General features: G+C 45.4%; 1 protein-coding gene across 6 annotated transcripts in view; it reads right to left on the reverse strand.

Moving 5' to 3' along the window:
• Positions 1-24,541, reverse strand: part of PDGFA (platelet derived growth factor subunit A) — a 34,072-nt gene that overhangs the window by 2,873 nt on the left and 6,658 nt on the right. For 2 of the 6 annotated variants that reach the window (XR_014185356.1, XM_082064975.1), the window contains exons 3-6: positions 21,608-21,712; positions 19,636-19,823; positions 12,245-12,371; positions 4,513-4,686 (exon numbers count right to left, since the gene is read on the reverse strand). Coding sequence is in view for 3 of the 6 variants with exons in the window: in XM_082064975.1 (XP_081921101.1) it covers positions 4,553-4,686; positions 12,245-12,371; positions 19,636-19,823; positions 21,608-21,712 (554 nt within the window). In the remaining 3 variants the exon portion in view is untranslated. Of the gene's footprint in view, positions 1-4,512; positions 4,687-6,369; positions 9,451-9,554; positions 9,669-10,606; positions 10,690-12,244; positions 12,372-19,635; positions 19,824-21,607; positions 21,713-24,541 lie in introns of those variants that run through there. The other 4 variants (XR_014185357.1, XR_014185358.1, XM_082064976.1 and 1 more) reach the window with 4 other exon arrangements.

Raw genomic sequence — 24,541 nt, forward strand, 5'->3', positions numbered from 1 at the left:
ACCTCACCCTGCAGAATTCATTAGTATCCTATGCAACAATGTACTTCCTGTAAGTAATGAGCTATAAAGTGTATTAGAAGTTTCCACTTCTGGTTTTATCTTTTCCTGATCTAGCCCAAAAACTCTTTTGAAGTCGCTCAAAATGTTCTTCATGTATGCTTGTTTTAGGAAATACCACATCACTATTGGCAAACTTCTCCTTAATTAAGCGAGATAAAGGAATCGAGATTAGATGATCTGCTTAATTTCCCACCTTTTTAAGGTACTATTTTTACGATTAATTTTTTTCACTTGGCTTGGAAAGGAAACGTGCTGAAGAAAATAAGGAAGGAAGAGACCTTAGAGGCCCGGAGAGGGCAGGCATTGCCATGGGCTTGCTAGTGGAGCTGAGCTTGCTGGTGGAAAGCACTGAACAGTTACAGCTTTCCCTCCACACGATGGAACAGTTTACTGAGAAGGCTGCAGATCGCTCCTGAAACCAGCATCACTGCAGGCAACACATAAAAGGAAAAGACTAAGCTTAGACTATGATAGCACAGTAGGCTTCTTCAGGGCCTCAGCTTTAGCAAGCCAGCTTGGATCACGCCTAACTTTAAGCAGGAGTAACTTCAAAGAAACATCTCGCATGCCTCGAGTTCAGCTTTCCACTGACGCTCTTGCTGAATCACAACTTAGGGGAATGCAGAGAGCTAATGGGAAACATTTGCACTCGCCAACCCCAGCTGCAAAGTCCCCAAACCCCCGTTAGATACGCAGACACAGCCGAACCGTTTTGCGCTGGCCAGCAGGCTGCTCACAACAAATGGACACAAGCTGTCAGGCAAGCTCCTCTGAAGCACACGTAAGAGAAACACATCCCTGAATTAATAGTGACAATTTGATTTAAAAGCCGTATTTGTGGCAATCAGTAAAGTATGCAAGCTGAGCATTAACCTGCAGGACTCATACGTGGCATGCTGAAGAAACCACTCTATCTGAGATAAATTGCTTCTGTCATTTTTGCTGTGGAAGCCCATTGCAGACAGGGGGAATTCAGATCCTGCATGGTTTTGAGCAGCTTCCTGGCTCCAAAGAGACCTGTGAGCAGCGTATTTCACCGCGAGTTTGGACCAAGAGATGTCTTCACTCCCAAATGCATGAGCGCACAGCCCTCAGTCTGCATGGGAATCTTGCTGGCGAGCGGGTACCACGTCACCTCGACCACACAACGCAGCATGAGACCGTCCTTTGCGTGATGGACATGCTGGCATCGGGGAAACATCAGCTCTCAAGGCGAGGGGGAGAGGGGGACGCTGCAGTGCCCGGTGGCAGCCAGGGAGGATGTGTCTTCCAACAGGACTGTTTGAGCACGAGGACGCACATCTTGGCTTCCTGGAAGTGCTGCGGCACCTCTCCCTCCTTCTCCAGCCGCACACAGCTGGCACAGCTGGGCCACAGACTCCAGCAGAACAGGGCCCACCGCAGAAAATCCGGCCCCTTCGAACTTCTCAAGCTTAAATCAGCACCGCCTTCGTCTAGGAAAGATGTGTGAAGCCAAAGTGCTATGGCAAAGGTGAAGCATGGCTGGAGTGAGGAGGACTCCCCATCCGAAAAGTCAGGCTGTCCAGCAGCAAATAGTGCACACAACAGGCACTTGGAAGTCACTACTGGGGAGCACCTACACCCAACAGCAGAGAGCAAACCTAAGGCTGAGTGCCACTACCGACACAAGGAAGGAAACGCTCATGGTGACATCCCTGGCTCAATAGTGGCCTCGCTGCAGAACACAGACAGAGGGGTTCTGAAGTCACCTGGGGTTTCTTGGAAGCCTTATAAAAATGAATTAGAATTGGATGCTGAAATCCCTTGGGCTGCTGAAAAAAAAAATCCCAGCCAAGGGTGCCCAGCAATTCTGGAGGCTCTTGGTGCTTCACTGAGGCCTTCAAGCTGGAGTCCATCCCCAACGGGACGTGAGGCCGCTCACAGGCCCCCTCTGAGCAGAGCCTTCTTTCTTGTGGTCAAACGGGATATCTTGAATTTATGTCTTGCTTCTCCCCTTGTGAGCAAACGAAACAATTTCTATGAGTAATTCTACCCGCTAATTGCCAAGGAAAAGTCTGGTAACGAATGCTTTGCATTTTTGACAGGTCAGAGGCTTCCCTAAACAAAGTTGCTGCTTTATGTTTTCTAACAGCACATGTTCACATCCGGGGACCCCAGCGAATTCCAGCGTGGATGAGTCTCTGTGGGAAATTGCCTTTCCAGAGTTTCTTGTTTTAACTGCTCCAGGAAATGAGTCTATTTTTACAGCACTAAACAGCAAAACATGAAACCATTATCTGCTTCGCGGCAAGAGTTTCGGGTCAATTCTCAGGTAACTGTCACCTCCACTGAAGTCAATGGAGTTGTATCTATTTATGCAAGTAACTGATCTGGCCAATTATGTAATTGGTTGATCAGTTACCAGAACATGGAGCTACCATTGGCCTAAGGAGTGTCCTATTTTCATACGTCTCAAAGTCCATCCAAGCCCTGATGTATCGATAAGTGAAGTATTCAAGTATTATGGTCTGTAAAGATGATCATTAACTGCTGAAATATTTAAGCATGAGCATTTGCTATGAACACCTACTTTCTCACTGAATTATCACTGTACGTATAACAGAGTATTTCCTGGATTCTTTTCTCATCTGTCAAATAAACCAGGGTTTTCAAAAATGTTTAAAATGCTTTTCTTCTATTTGTGATTGCTTTCAAGAATCAAGATGTTTCCAAAATCCGCAGGGGATTTCAAGCGCTATGGGCTCATCTCAGTTCCCAAGATGGACATTAAAACCAGTTGTCCCCATCGTGCAAGATCAAAGATGGTCATAGAGGCCAAGGCATTAGGTTTGATCTTGGGAAGATGAGTGTGCAACACTTGTTACAAACTGGACTCCCAGTTTCCCTGGGGATCTGTTTTCTGTTGAAGCACACAAGTCAACCTCTCTTGGTGTATTTTTATCTGAGCTCCTGGAAGACATTTGGCAGGAACAAGTATCAGTCCAAACAGGAATTTTTAGATGCTAATAACTCAAAGCGAGTCAGATTTGATGGCCTGCTAAAGAGTCAAATATAATGATGATTGGATTCCCCTCCGGGGGAAGAAGTGACACTGGAAGAACGTGACACTGAAGCCTTCAGTGACAGAAATCCTATCACCAGGACATTGCCAGAATTTCATCTGTTGATTACGAACAAGACTAAGAGTTGGTATTTCCTTAGTTTCAGGTTGGGAACTACGTACTCTTGACTTTACACCTAACTGAAAAGCTCACCGAACGTCACTCAAGAGACTCGCATATGGAAAACAAACTTAGAGACAATATCCAAGGAAAACAGTACCTAACCTATGACTTGTTTTCTGATTTACGACTGTGATTGCAGGCCCCACCTGACAATCATATGCTGTGATAATAGGCAGCAGTTCAACACGAACCGGTCGTAACTTTTTATGTGCTGTACTGATTCTGAGCTACTTCAGCACATAATTTAGCCTGATGCAGCAAATACTTGGAATGACTAAAGCGATAGGTAACATTCCACAACCGAAAAATGAAAGATCACGTTTTGATCTCGTTCATTTCCTATTTCCCTTTTTTTTTGTCCCCCCTAAACTAAAAGTTGCCAAATTTCTCATGAAATTTGCTCTCATTATTTATTCCCATCTCAAATTTGTCTGCTATGGGTATGACCCTGAGTTTTCAAATCATATTCTCTGAGGTACCCTAAGAGATAACGTTAAATGGGCGCTCTGGCACTAGTAACTGCAGTCCTAAACCCAGCCATGCCAGGAAAACACTTTCCCAAAAAAGAACAAATATTAATTCCAAAATGGCAACTACCACGGGAGTATAAAAGATTGGAATTCTCCAGCTGTTTTTCCAGTTGTATATTCCAGTCGTTACGCCATCTTTGGGGTCGTTACAACACACTTCAACGCTCTAAGAACACAAGGACCCCATCCCACACCTGGGATGCTGTGTCAGGATGGCACCCCCCTCCGAAAAAGAGCGATAAAGCACCAACGCTGCTCCATTCGCCCGAGGTCCATGGCACGTTTGCCCAAAGTGACCAGCGTGCCCAGGCACCAGTGTGAAACACAGGCACCTCTTCAAGTGCTTTTCCATATTAGGGGCTGGGAAGAAAAATATCAGGATTGGACCCATGATAAAAACAGTTCCCTTGGGAACTGTTACCCACGCCATAAAAGGAGTGAATGACACTGAAGTACAATGAAAATTATCTACTGAATTTTCCTAAATTCCCATAAAATCGGAGTCTTGGTTTGTCCTATGAGCGCAATTTTCACTGTAAGTCACAAAAGGTTGACTCCTTAGAGATGCAGGAAATGACTAGCTCATGATAGCATAAAAAGCCACGTAATTGCATGGGCAGAAAGCTGGATTTTCATCAGCCACTACATTCTCTGCCGACGCGGCAGTGGTTTTTGATCACGTATCCAATGCACAATAATTAGGCAAAATGACTTACCCTCAATCTTTTCAGTATTTAGCTCTAAGGGTGCAAGGATTCATTCTTGGAAAGGGAAGATGGTCGTGTGATTTAGGGCACTGGATGAGCACTCAGACCTGAGTCCTCGCCCTGGTTCTGCCACAGCCTTGCTGTGTGACCTCGCACAGCCACTTCTCCACGCCTCGGGCCCGCCTAAAATGGGATAACAATAGTTCTTTATTTCAGAGGAGATACGAGTACAAAGCAGTTCAAGGCTGTGCCGCGGAGATGCTACGGCAAAGAGCGGCACAGAAGAGCTCTGACATGACATAATACCTTGCTGTTAAAATGTGGGAAAACACACAGCAATTAAAAGGAATAATAAATACAAAACACAGATCGATTTTTGAGGAACGCAACACTGATTGGCTTTTCTCTGTTACCGGAAATTAAAGCAAACGTAACTGGGATTAAACAATGTTCACCTGACTCTGTTTCTGAGATCTGCCAGTACTAGAAGCTGTAGATTACAAACACCAAGAAAATTACTCAATTGAAAACCTCCACATTTTTTCTGTTTTAAAGCAAAACCACAATTTCCAGCCCAAGAGAAGGTCAGATAAATAATCAGAGTAAGATTTTCAAAGCCATGAAAGGGGCCTACGAACGCGATTTGCTTCAATTTACAGTAAAATATGAGCATGCAAATCTGAGGTAGCTTTGAAACTTCATCTTTGCTTTTGGGTACGCTTTCAAATTAAATTATAAATGGGGCCACTGATCTTAATTGAAGTGTCAGATGTCTGGAATAGCTTCAATGCCGCTGCTCCAGAGCTACGCTGCTGCTGAATTGGATGGAGCTTTAGCAAGGCGCCTTCAGTAATGAGTATTTTTCCAAATGCAAACATGAATTATTTCTCTCCACAACTGTGTGTCTATGTAACAGCATTCGTCTTCCATTTGGGGGTCAGTTGTAGGCCTGGAAGACAGGATCTGCGGGAACACACCTAGATAAAGCAATCAACTTGTAGATAGATCACAGGCTGCTCTGTCAGGCGGGAGAGAGAAGAGACACATGATGAGACAGATACGAGGAAGGGAAAATCACTTTTGAAAGGCAGAAACACAGGGATGGGAAGGGCGGAAAACAGCTGGAAAGCAGACCACGAAAAGACAAGACGGACCCGAGAAGGACGCTCAAGAGAACCTCAGAGCTGGAACCCCGAGCCGGTCGGAGGGAGCAGACCCGTGAGATGCTGTTCCAAGCAGAGTAAAAAGCCTCAGCTCAAAGACACAGGAGTGCTGGAGCTGCCCGGGAACCTTGGGGGCTGTCTAACAAAGCAGAGGCCAAGCGGGGCGGAGGACAGGAGAAAAGGAAAGCAAAGCACATAATCCTTGATTCCACTCAATAAAAGCAACCGAAGGGCAGCTCTGGAAAGATGAAGCACAGAATTAAATGTAATGAATTGACGAATCAGTGATCATGCACCATATTATAACACTGAGACTGTTTTCGGGCAGTCTCCTATACATACACTTTCTCACCAGAAAAGACCTCAAAAAAGTTTAAGTCAGACCAACAACTTCGGAATCTCTGGACAGAGCAAGGGACGGCAGAATGCAAACCAGACCAACGTTCTGTCCCCAGATCTCCACCCAGCGCACGCAAGGACGAAAACAACGAGGTGTCAAAGGACTGCATGGAAACGTGACTTACAAAACCATCAATTTCTTCATTAAGCCCCCTTCTCGGCCCCCACCCCACAAATAACAGAGCGGTCAGCCGGAGCCCTTGCGGCTCCAATTGCTCACACCCTTCCCTCTAACACTGTAAAGATCCAGGTGGAGTCCACCTCCAGGAGACAGCGGAAGAAGATATGACACGGCATTCACAAATGCACAGAGAACCGTTTAATTTACAGCCACAATGGTGAAACAAACCGATTCAGAGCTTGGACATTCAAAGTTAAGTCTGACACTCATTCTTATATTCACTTATTGTGCTTAAGTATTAGAGAACACAGGATTACATCAACAGTACACGAAAATCTGAGATCCCTGCAGGACCGAGTAGTGAACGGGATGAGCGAGAATGAGGGACCAGCCCCTCAAGTGGTGTAAGCTGGTACAGCTCCATTGCAGGCAATGGAGCGATGGTGATTTACACCAGCTGAGGATATGGCCCTTGAAATGTCCAACTTAACTTTGAATTAACGTCTCCTGTGTCACAACCTTTGACGATACTGTTCCTTCGGGGCGGATCTGCCGCTCTGAAGAAGCAGGACTAAGAGTACAGCCCGCGATGTCCAAAGGGCTGGCAGGCAATATCTCAGCTGGACCACAGCGAATGACGCTCACGTTGTGACACTGCTCCTGCGATTTTAAAAACCACGGACTGGATCCTCATCTGATGTAAATGAGCTTAGGGGCAGCCACGCCAAAAACATTGCCAATTCATACTAGCTGAGAATATAGCCCTGAGATTTCTGTGTTTGCTGCTGCGTGCCATATAAACACTGCGCTTGACAACAAAGACTCCTGTGCGGTTCATAAAATTAACTCGAGACTACAAGTCTCAAACAAACAACTACTGGAAAAGACTCCGTTCAGTCTCCATTCTCTCCTGGTTTGCTGAATTTGGCATAACACGGTTATTTGCTGGCACCAATAAAGCCTCTCAGCTGGCTTTTCTTTTTATTTTTTCCAAGATTTTACTATAGGGCCAGACTTACTCGTGATGTAAATCAGCAGAGCTCCATTATACCCAAGGGAGTTACTCCAGGGAACCTGGCCCACAGATCTGAGCGCAGCCTTCTTAGGCCAGCGCAACCACAGGGCTCCAAAAGCTGCTTTGCGCATTATTCCACTTAAGTGACTCTGACATCCTTTCATTTCTGCACAGTGTCTGAGTGGGCCACATAACGCTTCTCATCTACATGGTTTTAATGGATATATGGTGGGGTTTTTTTCATTAGATATCTTTTTAGACAAAAAAAGGACCGGAGCAACATTATTGGCATCCCACTGAAACATAAATATATAAATTACATTTTATACACTTTTCTTAAACGCAGACACATACATTCATGTGCATAACATTGTGAACAGTACACTTAGTGGAAAACAAGCACAGACAATCTTAGTTAAATGTATTTCCAGTTTTGGTGCTCCACGAATACACTGGGAAAATGATCACAAAATAGAACGGGGACTAAGTCTATCTCTGCATTAGCATCTGAAGCCAATAACGCCTGTGAGCTACCGCTGCTCTGAGGGCTGAAATCAGACAGAGCCACAGGAACACAAGGGGAATGTTTGAACTATAGTTAGAGACATGGAAAAAGCTCTCTCGCTTTTCTTGTTTTAAGGTTCTACAGTCCATTCACATTTTAAGATGGGTTTTATTTGAGCGGAAACACTGTCTTCAAGACAAGAAAACCCTTTCACCTCTTTGTAGGTGTTTCAGGAACGAAAGAGTCCAGTGGTTCGTTTTACACGTCCAAGGCGATAACCAGAACAAAGCCAAGGGCACATGGTCCAACCCACGGCCCCGCGCTCCCAAAGCACAGCGGACTCAGCCACCCGCTTTGGGAACGCGGGGCTGCTGCCGGAGCTTTCATCTGCCCTGCTACAGTTAAAATAGACTTCGATGGTATCTGGGCTATTCTACTACAAAAATATGACCACAAAATGCTTTTTTTTTCTTTTTTTCTTTTTTTTTTTTTTTTTTGGTTCAAGAAAACATAGCAGGCTTTCTCAGGTATATAAAACTGTTAATTTTTAGATAAAAATACAAACTTCACCTTTACAAAAAACACATATTTCTGTTGAATACACATAAAGCATAACATTTTACCAAAAATAAAGAATTTTAGGTTTTGTTCAAATATTTGCAGCAAGGTAGTTCCCATGCCACCATGACATCGTACAATGCAGATACAAGAAGTTGTACATTTCACACAGCTCCAACATGTGAAATCAAGGTATCTGTATACTGAGAAGAATGACAATCGCTAACACAATATCACTAGTAGGCAACTGGCATAAGTCCTAAAGGAAAAGAAAAAGGCTTTTTGCATGGATATCCTATGATTTGTTCACGCACATCTCTCTTTTTTTTCTTCTTTTTCTGTAATGCTTTAAATTATGGGGGAGGTTGGGGAACATAAACCAAGAAACGTCTAGAAAATTATGCATAGGTATACCATCTTTATTTTAATACATCTCATTAGTTTGCATCCCACTAGGAGAAATACCATAACGTTTTGTGTTCTGCTTATTGTTACACCAGTCTTGTATACGTGTTATTGGCAAATGTAGTCCAAGAGATAATAAAAAGCTAGGCAAAGAGTAAAAAGAAAACTTAATAATCACTTTATGGTGTAAAAAAAAAAAAATAACATAAAATAAAATCCACTTAAGGCTCCCCAGAAGGTTTTTTGTATGGACTTTGAAACACCACCAAGCCAGGATGTATTGTTCTATAGTGTCTGCGTGGCATTCGATCGTTTCATACATTCCTGCTCTTTGTGCCTGAAGTCCAGCAGTGTCCATCGTCTCCACCAAGAACGCGGGCACATTTCTTGACGTAAAGCACCGTTGACTCCTCGGACAGAAATCCACTATTCACCCAGATTTTTGTCATGTTTTGAGTACTTTTGGTATCCTCCATTCATTCAACTGTCTCTTTTTCTTTCCTCTTTTTCTTGCATTTGTTTTCTCTTTTTGTTTTGGACAGGGAAGCTTCCTATTGTTTCACAGAGTGCTACAATACTTGCTTTGATGTCACATTGAACAAATGTACATTGTCTCTTTGTTCTCATTAAGTGTTCTTTTGAGCCAGTTTTTTTCACACAGGAGAACAAATAACGTATACAGTCAATAAGCACCATACATAGTAGGTTCAGGAATGTAACAAACCATGTACATCCATGTCCCAGAGAGAAGTTTTTTTTCTAGCTTATTTTCACCTTACATCTGCAGGAGAGAAAAAAGATACAATAACTCTATGATTAGAATCAAATGTCCCATCCTCTAAGCAGATGACTAAGAAAAACTGTTCTGCATGAAGAGTCACTAACCTGGGACAAGAAGTTCTAAATGCTGCTCTGATTGAGTTTACATGCTCACTTTTAAAGTTGAATTTTAGAAAATCTGTGCTTCTATCATACTACTCCCAATAAATACCTGTTAATCTGAAACAGGATAGCAAGTTTAGCATTCTTTGGAAATGATACAGCGGTATAAATGAAAACTGCCCTTGGGAGTTTATGTGCAAAAATAGGTGCTTGAAATTCAATTGAGCATCATCCAGGCGCTGGGCACATCATACACTGCAAACTCCACATCCTTCCCGCTCCAAATACCACAATCAATTGCAAGAGCTGCAGTTCGCATCGTTTCGAGTCATTAAGAAACGGGAATTCCATACTGAATTTGGAAGGTGTATCGCCATCATCATACATCGCTAATATGTTGGCCAAGGGATTTCAGCCAATTTTGCACTGAGAGGGTTTTTCACCGCACTGAAAACCTCATGGATTTTGATGACAGTCGTCATCCGAATGAGATTGAACAGACCAAAAACCCTGCACAACAAATGGCATTTCTAAGCATCTTCCTTGTCAGGTAGGCAGATCATCAGACCACTGCAGATGCATGTAAATCAACCCCAGTTCATGCCAAAACATGGGGTTGATGGCCATGCATATAATGGTATTTTCTCTATGTACACTCAATGTTTTACAGCCAACGACTGGGAAAGCGACAATTTGGAACCTGGAAATTCGTTCATGCATTATTATGTGATGCTTCGACCTCGGAAATCAATAATAATGAAACAAAAGCAGAGGCAATGGAACTTGAGATTTCAGAAGCTGAAGTATTAGCACCCTCCAAAAACAAAAAAAGCAAGAAAAGGAAGTAGCTGAAGAATGTAAGATGCTGATGGTGATGTGGAGCTTAAAGGAAAAATACCAGCAAGTAGAATTATCAAAGCCAATCAAATCTAATCTCTTTGCAGCCTTGAGGTAGCAAGTGTCAAGATTTCGAACAGTGATTAAGTTGAAGTGATGACATTTGATTAAGTTTTCCAGTACTTGTGCCATTAGGGTGTTCAGCATATAGGTCCTACCTGAGTATCAAATAGTTCCAGAAGGTTTTATGTTGGTTTTAACTTTTTTCGTTTCCGTTTTTTACCTGATTCCCTAGGCCTTCCTGTTAACACAAGGGCAGGGCTGGTAAAAAGCCCTAAGGTAACGCGTTTCGTTGAACACTGAAGTCACAAATACTCAAACCTTTTACATTTAAAAGAAATCTCATTACCCTTTGCGTTCAAGCAATAACTTTATAACATCTGATTGGACATTCCCTTTACAAAGTAATTATACAAAAGTAAAGAAATAATAAACAAAGTTGGCATTGCAAACGTCATGTCCAAGATCCATCTATGATTACTGTTCCCATGCAGTACTCAACATTTGCTCTCAGCTCACCAGCCACTCGCTGGTGCGAGTTACGTTCCTATCAGGAATTAAATCCTAGAAATCTATAATTCTTCCATCACAATTCTACTCCATTTTTCACACACATCACAAAGAAGTTTTCACCTTAAAATCTGAACTGCTTCGTCTCTGGTGATTAAAGACATTTGGAAAAACTAGAATTGATGTAGTGAAAACTGTTTTTCCAAGCAGAAGACATAGGAAAAATACCAAACCATACACACATAAAAATAATAACTTCAAATGCGATTTTTATCTACTCATAACCTAGTTTCAGCTAAAACGCTCAGCTCAGACTATAAATTGATGGCAAACAAAATCACAGAGGCTTAACTTTGCTTTTATACAAATCCTAATTCTTCTGCTCTGTACACAGCAGCTGAGTTTACATTTGCTTAGACGAGATTTATGTCTCCACGCTGGACACCATACAGCAGACAAAGCCCATCGCCTTTGGGCAGCTCTCCTCCTGTATTTACCTGCTCCTCACCGACTCCTACGTTTGGGCTGGGTCTCCTGCACCCCTAAATTCCCAGCAGAAATGTGAACACACTTTTGAGGCAGCTTCCCACAGACTGAGGACAAAGGGAGCTTCCTATAGCGGGTCTCTCGAATACGTGTCAAGTTCTGGATTGATTGCACCCCAGTAGGAGGATCTGAGCTAAAGATTTGAGGTGGTTTTACCAAAGTCAGATTGAAAATCAATCTTTTTTCCACATAAATCTTCCCCCATGGTAACGTAAATAAGGCAAACTTGATAAGGCAAACTTGGGTTGAACGTGACAACTGACAATAAATTCTTGTAAGAAAACAACGGGAACGGGCAATGTTGTTTCAAAACTCCTTACTCTTGAATATTGAATTTATTCCTAAGTGCTTTATATTCATTTCATTAATATTTTCCCCAAGGTCAAGTAAATCTCAGGCTTAGCCTTGTCTCCACACAGTCTAAAGAAATTAGGCAACAGAGTTCACCAATAAGCTGCAACATGACAAACTTTAACTTAGTTAAGCAAGACCTCAATCCTATTGGACATTTGCATTTATTTAAAGGCTAACCTAATGAGAATTGACACACTTTAAACTTCAAATCCCAACTCTATCCAGCACAAACTATCCCTAATTTTGTATCTTCAGCACACAGAGAAGCAGCTGGGAGCTTCTCTGCTGAGTTCACTGGAAGCAAAGTTTGCTTTACATTCTTTACTAATATAAAAATAAAGTCCATACGACATCAGCATTAATGCAAAAATAAAAGGAAAACATACCAGTTTCTTCTTCTCTATAATCTGAATTAGTATTTGATGATGTACAGGTGCATTCCATATGCTCTTCTAATCTCACCAGAACTTCTTTTAATTTTGGCTTTTTTCTAACATATTCCACTTTTGCCACCTATAAAATACGATGAGGTATGTACTGAGACACATTAACACAGTCATAGTTCAGAGCTGAAGACAGATAACTACATCTATTTTTTAATGTAGCCAAACCAATATAAAATGTTAGCATACTAATCACGTTTTATCTTAATTGTGCATCGTGTAACCATTTACTGCACAGACTATTTGTTTATTCAAGTTCAGCAGTTTGAAACAATTTTCTTTTCCCCCAAGAGATAAAACAATTTCCCGTTCATTTTGAAGCTTTAAGCAACTCGGTTTTCACACACATCACAATAAACTTCCATAGGGATTCACAGCAGCGGATGTTCCTGCAGACTGACACTCCAGCGGGATCTTGTGCTCATGTTGAGCTCACCACTGCTCTCAAGCTGCAGGCTCACACTGAAGGCATTAGGTTGGTTTGGAATAGGTTTTATCATTTAAAACTGGTGTCTCCAGAGCCCTCTGAAAGTTAAGTGCCCAACTCTTTACACAACCAGCGTCTGAATATCAGCTTAGAAAGCAGCAACTCAACCCTACTCATTCCTTGCAATGACCTGGGACTCATTTACACGAGTTCCCATGCACTGTTCTCAGGTCCAAGGGAACTACCACTCGCAAACTGGATCCAGTACTTGACTTTATTGTGGATAGCTGGCAAGTACACTATTCCCACTATTCCCCTCCATCCACCCAACTGCTTCCAACTGCACTGCTCCACTTTGGGTCAAAGCATCTTTAAAACAACCAAGTCTGGAGGGCAAGGTGAGGCTGGAGGAAGGAGCATCCTCAAGCAGCTCCGGATACATGTGGGTCTCTCATTCGAAGGAAACCAATGTGGAAAAGGAGGACGCTGGGGCGTGGGGACACCGAAGAAGAGGACGTCCTGACCAACTCGGCGGCCAGGAGAGGAGGAACGGAACAGGGGGCAGGAACACCGACGAGCTGGCTGCCGACGTGGGCTGTGGGACGCTGCGTGTAGACCTGCGCTAGGTGTTACAGGCATGATAATCACGGCCATGCAAAGGAATACAGCACCACGTGGACAGAGAGAGTGCTCGACGTGTGCAAGGGGTCCGGTGTTCAGATTACAGTCGTGTTAAACACTGCATGAATAGGTGATAATCATTTGCCTGCAATGGAAATTGATGAAACTAAATCATGGCCTCTCAGTCCTACCAGTGATTTATCTGTCACAAAGGGGGCTGCGATGTGGCTGTCCCTGCAAACGGGAAGACTACATAGCACAGGTGTGCATTATGAATTAGAAGAACAGAAGGTTGTCTCTGCAGAAGCAACACGACAGAGCTGTAAAGTCTGACCCAACCAAAAGCTGCAGTTAGTACCAAATTCAGCATCCACAATTACACTAGACTTTGCCAGTAATGGTTTACTCGTGTGTTTGGTAGGGATTTAATGCTCCCAATCAACCTTTATACTATGAAAATCATTCCCTGGCCCTCCCAAAAGGAGAACAGCGCCACTGGGGAAAAACAAAACGAAACACATTCCAGTTCCAGAATCACCCTTCTCGCTCTGCAGACACAAACTACCAAGGGCCACAGAATGACAGGAACAGACGCAAAATCCTGGTGCCACTGCAGTCGATGGGAGATCTGCCTTGGCGCCCATGGAGCCAGCTCAGACCCACCTCTTCGTCAGCAGGGTCTGGAGACGATTTCCATTTACCCAGCAAACCAAAGACGCAGAGAGACAGATGCAATAACCAAAGTGCCCACGCTGAAAGGTACCGTCCAAAACTATCAGATCTCCATACAAACCAATTAAGAGCTGGCCGTGACAAACAAGAATGCTTCTGCTGAAACACTTCCATGGCCAAATCTCCTACCAGAACCCAACTCCATCAAGCCTTGGAACACAAAGATTTGAAAATCTATGGTACAACTGAGTCATCTGGCATCAAAGGATGACGAACCCTTAAGATTTACAAAAACAAACAGTAATTAAGACACCTCAATCATCAGAGACAAAGAACGAGGCGCAGGAATCACAAAATAGCTTTCAGATCTGCCATGCTTCTTACAGCTGTTCGAATCAGCCAGTCGGATTGAAAACTACGCGCAACAAAAATAAACCGTAATCAAGCTTTTTAAAGTCTGTCCTTGTTTTGCTTGGTTTTCCAAACATAAAGATACATGCAGTTCTGTGGCTATTTGGTATTAAACAAAAGGGAAAAAAACCAAGATAATACTTTGAAGAACATAATGAATTTATACAGCAATTCAAAGCTGGTTTTTATTGTAGTTAAAGTACGATCTAGCACACGTTCCACTGCCCTACTTCATGCTACACGAGTGGAAGGAATGCTGTTCTGGAAGATGTTGCGGACACTCCAACTGGAGCAGCACAAACAGGATAAGGTGCTGTGCTCGTGTCCCCTGCTGTCACCTGCTGCCACACGGGATGCTCGTCTGGAACAATGACACACGCAGGTCACATTTTCAGTGGGTATGATCAAGAACAGCTAAGCGAACAGCACAGGATTTGGCCCTGTGTTAGCATCTTTGTTTCTTCCTTGTATTTGTCTCCCCAGTGTCTCCTGCACAGTTTAAGTGTATTACACATGCTTGGAGATGCTCGGTCCTCAACAAACATCAGCTTCTTTTATTTGTCTCTAATGCAACAAAACTAAAAATCCTCAAATCCTCTCAAACCACAAAGTATCGCTACCTAAAAACTCTCTAAAAGAAAGGCAGTGAAATAACTGACCAGCTTCGTCAAATGATGTATAATCAGTGGCACCACACTTGCTTCACTGTGGACTCTATGTATTGTCTTGAGGTGTGGTGGCTAAGTAAAAATGAAAATAAAATCTGATAAAAACATGTGGCCTAATGGAAATGTAATAGGAACACCTTTCCCAGAGCTTCTCCAGGAGAGATGGAATCAGGTAATAATAGCAGGAAAAGAACAAGACTGTAAGCAGAAATGGCCAAAACGCCCCCAGCACAAAGCCAATATTCATCATGGGCAGGACCTTGCAAAAGAAGTCTGAGCACAGAGAATTCCTCACAACAGCAAAAACTCATGGGATGGATCGCTAAATACAGGCCGGGAAATCAAACCAAAGAACAACTGAACGCTTTTCTTCCACACTGAAATAAACGCATACTGATACAGTGGAGGAAAAATACACCTTCATCTTGCAACCATGACCTTTACAGCCAGCAAGTCTGCGAGGAAGACATAAGTCAACAGCGCGTAGAGGCAGCAGACGGGGATCGGGGATTCTGCGGGGCCTGCAAGTCCATGGGCAGGCGGGCACGACTCACACCATGCCCACAGGACACACCGTGCCAGCTGTGCACGCCCTGCCAGCTGTGCATGCCCTGCCAGCTGTGCACACCCCGTCAGTTGTTCCTGCCCCGCCAGCTGTGCATGCCCTGCCAGCTGTGCATGCCCTGCCAGCTGTGCCGCCTCCCTGCACGGGTGGCACGGCGAGTGGCGGGCAGCCCTGCCCCCTCAGATCCCGGCAGCGTCCCATCCCAAAACACGCACTGAAGACACCCACGGGGCGCTCCTCTGGCAAAACCCCTTCCTCTGCAAAGCCTGGTGCACAGTTATTTGGGGTGGTTTGAGTGTTCCCTGCTGGGAGCGAGGAGCAGGGGTGCCCTGTCCTGAGCGCACACAGAGGGACGGTCCGGGGGCACAACTGGAGGGTGCTGCTGCAAACCCAGTACCCGCTCCAGGGAGAGACGGCTCGTGCGGGTCCCTGTGTCCCCTCTCCCCTGCGAGCAGCCAGACCCTGTGCTGGGTTCCTCTCAGCCTCTGCGGGCCCCTCTTTCTGGTTTTCTGTCTTGTCCCCCATTCTTAAACTGACCTTTGATACCTGTCAGCTGGTCCTGCCCGCAGGTCCCAACCAAGTGCTATTAATCTCCAGTTAAGCCACAGCTAAAATCAAAGTGCTGTTTATCCTGATGACAGAAACAGTCACGGAAGAAAAATGTTCTTAAACCTGCAAACACTACATATACAGCCATTTTTCCTACACACGCAATTGGTTCTGCGAGGCCTTTTTAACCTCATCAGGGGCTGGGGGCTGCTGAACAACTCCCTCTGAATTCTTGCATTTCTTTCCCATCTCTCTTCAAAAGCCCTTTGGACAACCCCAGATATGAGCTGAGGAGATGTTCCTGCATTCCCCCCCTTTCCAGCTCCTTTTCTCTGGGTCTTTGCCTCAATTTACTGTAAGAATATACTGGGTTAAATTTCCCCAAATCAGCTCAACATTGAATATTCAGCAATGGCTAAAGCTGACACGGCTATGGCTCAAGGCCAGGCAGAAGGCAAAGCTGAGGTAGATGGAGCGGTTTTAGCTCTTGTTTCTTAGATTGGAAATAAGCGTTCCTGCAAACAACCATGATACTCAGCTTGGCTGTTCAAAATTAGCAGTATAGGCAGGATTTGCTCTATAATATTAACTGTTATACACTGCTGTGATCAAATACATGAAGAACATCATGCTCAACATGATGAGAAACCGCTTGGGAAGTCTCAGTTCAGAAACGCCCCAGATAAATCACGGTCTGCTACTTGGTCAATACTTGCTCTCGCAAGCAGCGGAAGCAACAGAATCTGCAGATGTTACTGAAATGCTTTTGCAGACAGGAAAGGAAACATATTTGTAACAGACACCAACACCTCTAACTCACCAAACCTCATCACCACTTCTCTATCCGGACAGAAACGCAATCCTCTCCTTCCGATCAAAGAGCAACGCCCCCCCAGCCGTGCTATTCCTGTTTGATTTCTGCAGCGCTGTGCAGGTGCAGCTTGCCAAGCCCAGATTTCTTTGGGGCCAGGAGGCTGTGCTCCCACCATCCCACCCTCTTGTGGTGCAGAGGAAACCCACCCTTTATCCATCTACCCCACGAAGGGGAAACCCTGGAGGATCCATTTCGGGGAAGCTGTTCCACCAGCAACCCCAGCGCGGGGTTCCAGCTCCAATTCCCAAGCTCAGTGAAGGCCGAGCAAGAACATCCCCGAACCCCACAGCCTTTGAACCACGTTCCCACAACAGAAATACCCCAACACAAACACCTCTGCTCCTCCTCCCACGCCGCACAACTGTCTCTTAACCTTGACTCCAGTGGCCCTCAGTAAGACAAAGAAAACACCCTCTGCTTTCACCCGTCGGATGATGCAAACCCACTTGCTGACCTTTCTGGGTGAACATTTTTCTAGTGTGAATGGGCCAGCTATGATCTCACTACCTTGTCAATGAGGAGGAAGCGGGGAAAGCCTTTTCAACGTTTAATCAAAAGGGGGCTTTTATGCCGCCTGACATCAGGGGAAAACACAGGACGGCTTTCCAGCCGCCCCGCGGGACCAGCTGAGAAGACCCTCCAAACGCGCTCCCCCACCTCTGCAGAGCCCCCGGACCGGCTACTGAACAGCGCGAGCAGACAGCAGCTCTGATCGCAGGATGGCAAACGCCTCATAGAACCATCAGTTATACCCAAGCTACAAGAGGCTCTGACTCCAGAGGGCATAAATATGGACTCCGTTCAGAAATTTCTGGTGTGACAGTGGGGTCAGCCTACAACCTTTACAATGAACATCCTGTTCCTGCTTGACCTCTTGTCCGTTTTTCCCCTTTCTACTTAATGACTGTTTGGGGCAGTCTTGGAGCTTTGGAAATAAAATAGTCCTCCAAAGCTGGCTGACGTATATTGATATTGCTGGTGGCAATATATTTACACAGCCACAAAGAGCAGCTGCTGAGCTGAGCCTACTTTTAGCTTGCGCCCTACTGAAATGAACGCAAACCTAAAAGGACTAACACCGCTTTCAGCAGACGGAATGAGAAACCCTGATTTCTTTACCACGGCAGCATGCTGGGGCACGCTGTGGGGTCTGCAGCTTCCAGGGAAGCCCCGGTGTCCCCACAGCGGGGACTGTGACAGCCAGACCGCTCTGCCCATGATCCCCATCGCCGCAGGGCAGGGAACAGGCACAGGTACCAACAGGGAGTCCACAACGCACAGCTCAGCTCCTTCTGGGCACCTCGAGCTGCCTCGTAAGCACAAACTGCTACACAAAACTAACTGGAAGCTGCACCAAACCCAAAGGCAACAGCACTAGGAATTACAACCCTGAGGCACTTGCTGTTTAGCGCCTGCTCTGGATGGTTTACAGCTGCAGTGCTTCAACTCCCCCAGTTTGTTCTCAGCCCCAAACTTATTGATCCCAATCTTCTTCCTCATTTTAACTTGTTTCTGCAAAGCGAATCCTGCTAAGAAAGGGCAGCAAGCGAGTGTAGAGTATAATTATTTGGGGAAAGACTGAGGGAATACATTCAGATGTTTCTGCAGCTTATCTGGGTGTTAAAACATTTTTCGGATGTTCAGAAAATTTAAAAAGCAAAATCTGCTCAGATGCAGGTCTGTGTGCACGAAAAACAATGAAACGGCTTAGATGCCTTATTTTGTATCCAGGACACCCAGGGCTACATTAACAGCACCTTTCTCAATAGGAAATCCATGGCAAGCACAGTGATCTGGGTGCTCTACCGGGCAATTTTATGTTCAAGAATGTGTTGGGTTTTGTAAAATTCTGCTCTTAAAATACTTAGGGCAACAAGAACTCATAGTCTTAACAATATAAATGCTCGGAGTAAGACTAATCTCTGACACACAGATGTAAATCAACAGTACTTATTTAAATACTGATAAAAATTAGAACACAGCGAAGGCAAATGAACATAAGAAATATTTCACGTAATATTTACTGGAAAATTGCAACAGGGATTTTGTCTAATGAGTAAATACAGCATGAAGCCGCTGAGTCTTCTATCCCCGGGGTAAGATAATTTGAAACACATTTTTTCAGATCAAAAGTGTTATGTTGTCAAATATAAAAGCCCAATTTAGGCTGCATAATATTTAATTAAGAAAACAGCATTCCACACTGTGATTTATTTTTTTTTTAAGTCCAATGCCCCCTGAGTCATTTTATCTTCTTAACTCTTAAGATTTGTACTGTGCGAGATCATGGGAAAGACACGATCAACTTTATTTTCATTAAAAAAAATAAAAACCTAAAGGGAATCCTGTGAAAATCAAATCCAAACCCAAGATTCTCCAGCGATCATGGAACTTGAAAGGCCATCTGCCCACTCGGATTGGAGAGGGGTGTTGTATCGGACCCTGCGGCCACGAGGATGGGGAATAAAATCCAGCTCCCCCAGAACAGCCACAAGAACACCTGGAGTTTCTAGACTTCAGAGGGTCGTGCAGCCCCGATGTGCTCACCTTGACGCTTCTGTGGTGTATCCGCGACGGCTGGCACTTGACGCTGCTGGTGTTGCAACAGCCCGTGCACCGTTTCACCTCCACGCAGGGCGGCCATATCAAGAAGTTGGCGGAGGTGGGATCGATCTGGCTCCGAGGTATCTCGTAGATCACCGTCCGTGTTTTGCAGACAGCCGGGATGGCTTCCTCTGCGAACACAAGAGGGGTCACACACTCTACTAACGCCATTTATGAGCAGCACCCTTGGTGGGCAGGTTGAGATGATGTTCTCGGTCTGAGTACCACCTGCCCACCGTTAAACCAGGTGTGCTACCCTAGAGAAACACTCCCAAAAGCCCAGCCCTGAATTAAGGGGTCTGGCTCCCAACACAGCTGGGAGCAAAGGCCGTTAGATAAGACAACCCTGGCTCTTCAGAAGCGACAGCAAAACAGGGTTGGATGGTCCTCCAATACAGCCCCGTGGTGACCGCGTAACTGCAGCTGTTGTTTTACAACACTGGGGTCACCATTGCACACATATTATCACACAAACACACACCCGGCAAACGCCACCACAGAAGGTGCGTTGAGGATATTTGTATCACACCCGAATCGGCTCAGCAGGGAAACAACCTGCACCAGCTTGAAAATCCCAAGTCTTGGGTTTCCTTTACATCCCCACCTCTGGGAGTCCATCCATCTGCCACCCCAAAGGGCAAATGTAACTTTTCCTGAGTGCAGCTATCAAGGCTTTGTACACGGTGGGTTGTATTTAATTTGTTATTTCTTGAATGAGGCAAAACCACAAGAGTGGTACGACCAGAAAACCTGCAGCTAAAACAACAGCCTTCTGGGCTCAGGGCAGGTGAGCTTGTGAAGAACAATTTCAGCCACATGGGAATCACAGAGTGACTCTGCGCTGCTGCCATGAAAAATCCAAACCACGTATCCTTCTCAACTCAGGGACTGCCTAAGAAGTCAAGCCAATAATTCAAAAGAGTCCAGAAAATAATTGCAGAGACAACTTGCTTGATGGGGAGCTCTCTGGAGGCAGCTTGGCCTGTTTGCCTGGCAGTGGGAGCAGGGACGGCTTTGGGGTGGATGTGTCAGGGACTGAACGCTGCCTGCACTTCTTCAGTCACTTCTGAAGCACAAGAAGTGCCCGTAACACGAAAATCTAGGCTGGGTTCTGAAAGGGATGCGCTTCAGCCGGCTAAATAGAGTGAGAAGTTCTTCTTCTCAACCCTCGGCGCCACAAACTCAAGAAAACTAACGGATCAAATACTGCACGGTAGATGGCAACTCCTGCGAGTTACTGAGCGTCTCCAGGTCTCACTGACGTTTACGGGAGGCACTCGCCACCCTGCAGAGCGAGGTGCCGCGTGTGGCAGGACCCGCTGCTCTCTGCAGGCGTCCTGTCCCAAAATTCATCAACATCTCTCTAAATGTATATTTGGGCTTTGTTGTATCACCATCATTATTGTTTAATAAGAAAAATATCCCCCTGTAAACACGCCTGCTGCCCTGTGCAGTGAAGCAAATCAATGCGCCAGCGTTCCCATCAATGGCTTTTAATTTTTTGGATAAACTGGTTTTTTCTTTGGAATAAAGAGTCAAGCTGTTTCCTTTTGTGGAGCTTCTGTACTGAAAACTCTACCAACTGTTGGTGTTTTTTAAAGCACACTGCTGTAGTTGTTCCCCACACTATGAATTATACATGGAATATCACAGCATTTTCTACCCAAGGTCTAGCTTTCTAACATGCTGCAACAAGAAAGTGAATGTAAAGAATTTGTGCTTGTCTGTGTGCTATGGACACCCTCCAGAAGACGGCTTCTCAGCAACGGCTTGTTCTGTGCAAAGTGGAGGGCAGGAGCTAGAAATGGCCTTTTTTCCTTTGTGCATGTCCCATTTTCCCAGTGAACTGTCCTGCTTGGCTGAGCACAAGCACCCCCTGGTTTTGCTCCCCAAGTACAAATGGCTGTTTTCTTACCAATGCTTCTTTTTCTGCGAATGGGCACAGGACGGTTCTCTTGCACATGTTTAGCAGAATGAACACTATAGGATCTCAAGTTTGTTTCTGAAACATCATCGTATCCTAGAAGAGGAAACAAAATATTAAACCTCAGGTATGTTATTCGCATGAAGGTCACTACAGTGCTGTTCCATACATAGAAATCTGTGCTGCTCGTAGGCACAAGACCAAATCCTGCTGCAATTAGCGTAAGGTAACTCCTGTCACTGCAACTGCAAGGGCATAAGGCAAGGAAGACATAAACATCACATGTCATGTATAAGCATGCACAATTGAATTCTAATATCCATGTCAATGCAAGCCCCCAGAACAGTGCACACTCTGTGACACAAAAGCGTATCTAAAGCAGAACAGTTGCATTTTTATGTGAAAGGCATAATAAAGCTTTTCTTCCTGGAAAGGTGCAGAAGTAAGAACAATGATATTGCACTTAAAATGTTTCTTGCGAGCAGGTTTTTGAAGTTCTGGCACGAGGCTATGGTAGAAAATATGGTATTACACACCCAGCAGCAACAATGCTGCCTCTGTAAATGTGCTTGGTTTTCAGGGCAGTACTAGGACAGAATCAAAAGCAAAAAGTAACTAGCATGGGTTTCCTTTCAGCCTCTCTGTTGCAGAACAAATCCCCTGTGAAGTATCCTAACCTTTGGAGGGGCATCTGAAGCTACTGCAAACTCTGGGACGGCATCCAGGCTTGTCTTGTTCCCTAAATAAGCCTACCACATGGGTTAAAGGGCCATGAGAAAAAGCAAGGACGGAAAGCTTGCCATTTCATTTATCATAAAAAACAACAAAACAACCGCTCCAACTATTTAGTTTTGTTAAGTGAAGCAGTCCAGGTCGTGTCCCGTGCCGCGGGGTTCCGACAGCGACGAGCACAGTCTGCAAACAGGGGATCGGGGCAATGTAAGCAAACCGAGGGCTGCGAGCAGATTCCAGTGCACCAAACTAAGACTTTGAGCACGCTGCTGCTCGGAGTGCCCTCTGCAACGTCACGGAGAGCCCCAAGGCTTCACTGCTGGCTCCAAAGAAAACCGTGATGGTTATTACACAGTACTCAGTTACCTTCTGTACACGCTACAACATCCCACGCTCCTGTGTCTTCCGCACTGTCACGCTCCCTGCTGCCAGTTCACTCTGCATCCACAGCTCATTGTGACCCTGGAACTGGTTTTATTCTCAGCCGTATTAGTAACGCACATCGTAAGGGTTTGCTCTACAAAGCTCCTCCTCCCCGCAGGAAATCCTGCATGAAGAGCATGGAGCTGGTGGAATCACCAGCAGAGCGTGGTGGGACGTGAAGAGAGCGGTACCTCCAGCACCTCAGAAGGAGCTCTGTGCCTCGGGGTCCCTCTCCACTCCTTGGAAACACTATCTAAGAGATGAAATGAGAGGTCCAAGAGGTAGTGCCAGGATCACCCGCGGGTCCTGTCTGTTCTCCTCCCTTGCCTGAAACAAGTCAGTGTGAAGTCCAGACTCTCCATTTACCCAAATAAGCTGGCTCCTGCTTCCTATGTAGAGTGCTTGTTTCCCATTGATTTCAATGGGAAATTTTGGAACCTGGTTAGCTGACAGCAGGCCTTACCCGCAGTCCCAGTCCTGTCATATTGTATCCCATATTCCATAAAACTCATCAGTGGGGCGAATAGAACGGCTCGCCTGAGACCCCACGGCAAGTCTGCGCTGAGCTGGGGCGCGGGGCCGGGCCTCCCGCACCCCTTGTGGTGGCACCGGGCACCCCCGGACCCCGACCGGTGCCGTGCAGGACGAGGATCCGCTCCGGTCCCCCTCCAGCCCTCTTCCCTAACGCTCAGCCACCCAACACCCTCAGACCCAGCTCCTTTTTGGCAGCCTCGAGCTGTCACAACCTCTCCCTCGGCTCGAGCCGATTTGAAGCAACACTCAAAAGGAAGCAGCGTGAGCTCTGCTCAGCCTAAGACCCAGGCCGGGCTCAGAGCGAGAAGTATCCCTGTCCGCGTGCAGTGTTTAGAAAAGATTAAACAAAAAACTAATGCCTCTAATCCGAACTGCTTGGTGGGCACAGACATCTTGCTGAGGAGAGAAACGGCGGCTGATGCCAGCGCTACGGCCCGAGCCACCCGCCCTAATCCCGCATCCAACGCGCTGGCACCGCTCCCTCCTAACGGGACTGATTTCTTGCTGTCTTGTTTAAAGAAACTGGTAAGACTAAAAGGAATAGTATGATCAGCTAACCAATATGTTAAGCCATGTGCTTATATATAACTGCTCAACTCGGCTGCAATTAGCCATATTCTATCATCATGTTTATAAAGCAAAATGACATGTCGAGGAGCATGTGTTGCTTAGAAGATGATTTCTAAGGTGAAGAAGGCCTCTGGCTCATACTGTATCGCACTGTCTCGCTACATATCTTAGGCATGTATATCATTTTGTGAGTTCACGTCTCGTTGTGAGGGTTAAGAAAAGAGATCTACGCAGCTAGCACAGCAGACTGCAGAGCAACTCCCAGTCAAACCCCAATGCATTATGCAACACAAATTGTGCCATTTCTATCAACACAGCATTGACTCTATCTTTTAAATAAACAGAACTATGAAGCACATGGCTGGTGCCAGAAGACACTACAATGCTAAAGGCACTTGGTGTCCCCCGACCTCACCAGCATTTGGAAGGAATTCCACAGCCCCGTGAAGTCAACGGGAAAATCACGGCACTTCAAGCAGTCTTGAAGTCAACGGGAGCCCTGCCCAACCAGGATGGAAAATCAGAAAGTCACCTCTGAAACCCACGATTGACTCTGATGTGTGGCCAGAAGACTTTCATTTATCTCATTAAAACAACGATGGTACAGTAATTACAAACAACACTCTCCATATGACCTGAGAGAAGCCTGGTAACTGGTCTGCATCA

Source organism: Streptopelia decaocto (genome assembly GCF_964273445.1).
Source record: "Streptopelia decaocto genome assembly, chromosome: 13".
Lineage (NCBI taxonomy): Eukaryota > Metazoa > Chordata > Aves > Columbiformes > Columbidae > Streptopelia > Streptopelia decaocto.